The sequence below is a fragment of the Poecilia reticulata genome, linkage group LG19 (genome assembly GCF_000633615.1).
Source record: "Poecilia reticulata strain Guanapo linkage group LG19, Guppy_female_1.0+MT, whole genome shotgun sequence".
NCBI classification, from domain to species: domain Eukaryota; kingdom Metazoa; phylum Chordata; class Actinopteri; order Cyprinodontiformes; family Poeciliidae; genus Poecilia; species Poecilia reticulata.
Genome location: NC_024349.1, coordinates 394,614 through 395,901, shown reverse-complemented (window position 1 = coordinate 395,901; position 1,288 = coordinate 394,614). Strand labels below are relative to the sequence as shown.

The following is a 1,288-nucleotide window of genomic DNA, read 5'->3' as shown; positions in this document are numbered from 1 at the left end:
CCCCCGCCCCGCCCTGCGCTGGCGGCGGTCTGATAAGGCAGAGGAACAACAAGGCTGAAGCTTCATGGCTCGTTTTCCCTCCGACAGGAATTATTGACCTTTTTCTGGCTCCTTTCAGCCGTTTGGCTTTGATGAAGTTAGTTAAGGTTAGTTAAAGTTAGTGAGTTAGTTACAGGGTCAGTTAGCCGTTTAGCCAAAGCAGKGATAAAATGGTTGGTGACTGCGGGGACGAGTCCGTGTCTCGGTGACCTGGGGCAGGATGCTGTCCAAGAAGGAGAAGAAGCTGATCAAGGAGATCTGGGAGCGTCTGACTCCGGTGGCTGAAGACATCGGATCTGACGCGCTGCTCAGGTAAACGGATTGGTACCGACTCATGTGATGAAGTGACGTAAGCAACGAGCCTCTGTCACTATGGCTGTGGATGGAATAGTTCAAGTCTGGGATGGTTTTTGTTACACTGTAAAATTGAACAGTAGTAATTTGGGTTATTTAGGAAGTCATAAGAGAAGATATATAACTAAACCTTTAATTCACAAACTAAATATTTAGTTAGCAGATTAGTCTACAAGATAAATGTTTAGTTTATAACGGTTCCCTTCATGACGTTCTGGSTGAGGAGGTGAAAACATGACTGAAAACTGAACATTATATTAAATAAACTAAATGATTTCTGCTCCTCTCTGGACCTGGACATGACCCTGCTCTTCTGTCCTGCAGGATGTTTGCTTCGTATCCCGGCACCAAGACGTATTTCTCCCACCTGGACATCAGCCCTGGCTCCGCCCACCTCTGCTCCCACGGGAAGAAGATCGTCCTGGCCATCGCCGAGGGCGCCAAGGACATCAGCCAGCTGACCGTCACGCTGGCGCCGCTGCAGACGCTGCACGCCTACCAGCTGCGGATAGATCCCACCAACTTCAAGGTCAGGCTGGGGTCAGGCTGGGGTCTGTGGTCAGGGTCAGAGGTCAGAGGTCAGTAATTATCCTCCCCAGACAGACATATTCCTGGAACTCACCTGAGACTTTCTCTCAGTTTCACCTCCAGGCTGTCGGCGTTTAAAACTTTAATCTGAARGCCGTGTCTCTAAAACGTTAGAAAATACTCGTCTCTGCGGTGGTTCAGACCGTGGTTCCCGGGCTCAGTGGAGCCCGCCGTGGGCCCTGGAGGCCCGGCATCCTGCATGTGTCAGTTCCTCCCTGGTTTCACTCAGCTGGATCCAATAACGGCTCATTAGATGAACTTTGACCTGCTGAGGAGGAAGTTACTGCCACCAGCAGGGAGGAAGTGG

General features: G+C 50.6%; 1 protein-coding gene across 4 annotated transcripts in view; it reads left to right on the top strand.

Annotated features, from left to right (window-relative positions):
- hbae4 (hemoglobin alpha embryonic-4) overlaps positions 1-1,288 on the top strand; it is a 20,313-nt gene that overhangs the window by 16,115 nt on the left and 2,910 nt on the right. Inside the window, exons 1-2 of one of the 4 annotated variants that reach the window (XM_008436241.2) lie at positions 13-351; positions 718-964. In XM_008436241.2, the coding sequence (XP_008434463.1) occupies positions 260-351; positions 718-964 (339 nt within the window). In that variant the 5' untranslated portion in view covers positions 13-259. Of the gene's footprint in view, positions 1-12; positions 352-717; positions 965-1,288 lie in introns of those variants that run through there. The other 3 variants (XM_008436243.2, XM_008436244.2, XM_008436245.2) reach the window with 3 other exon arrangements.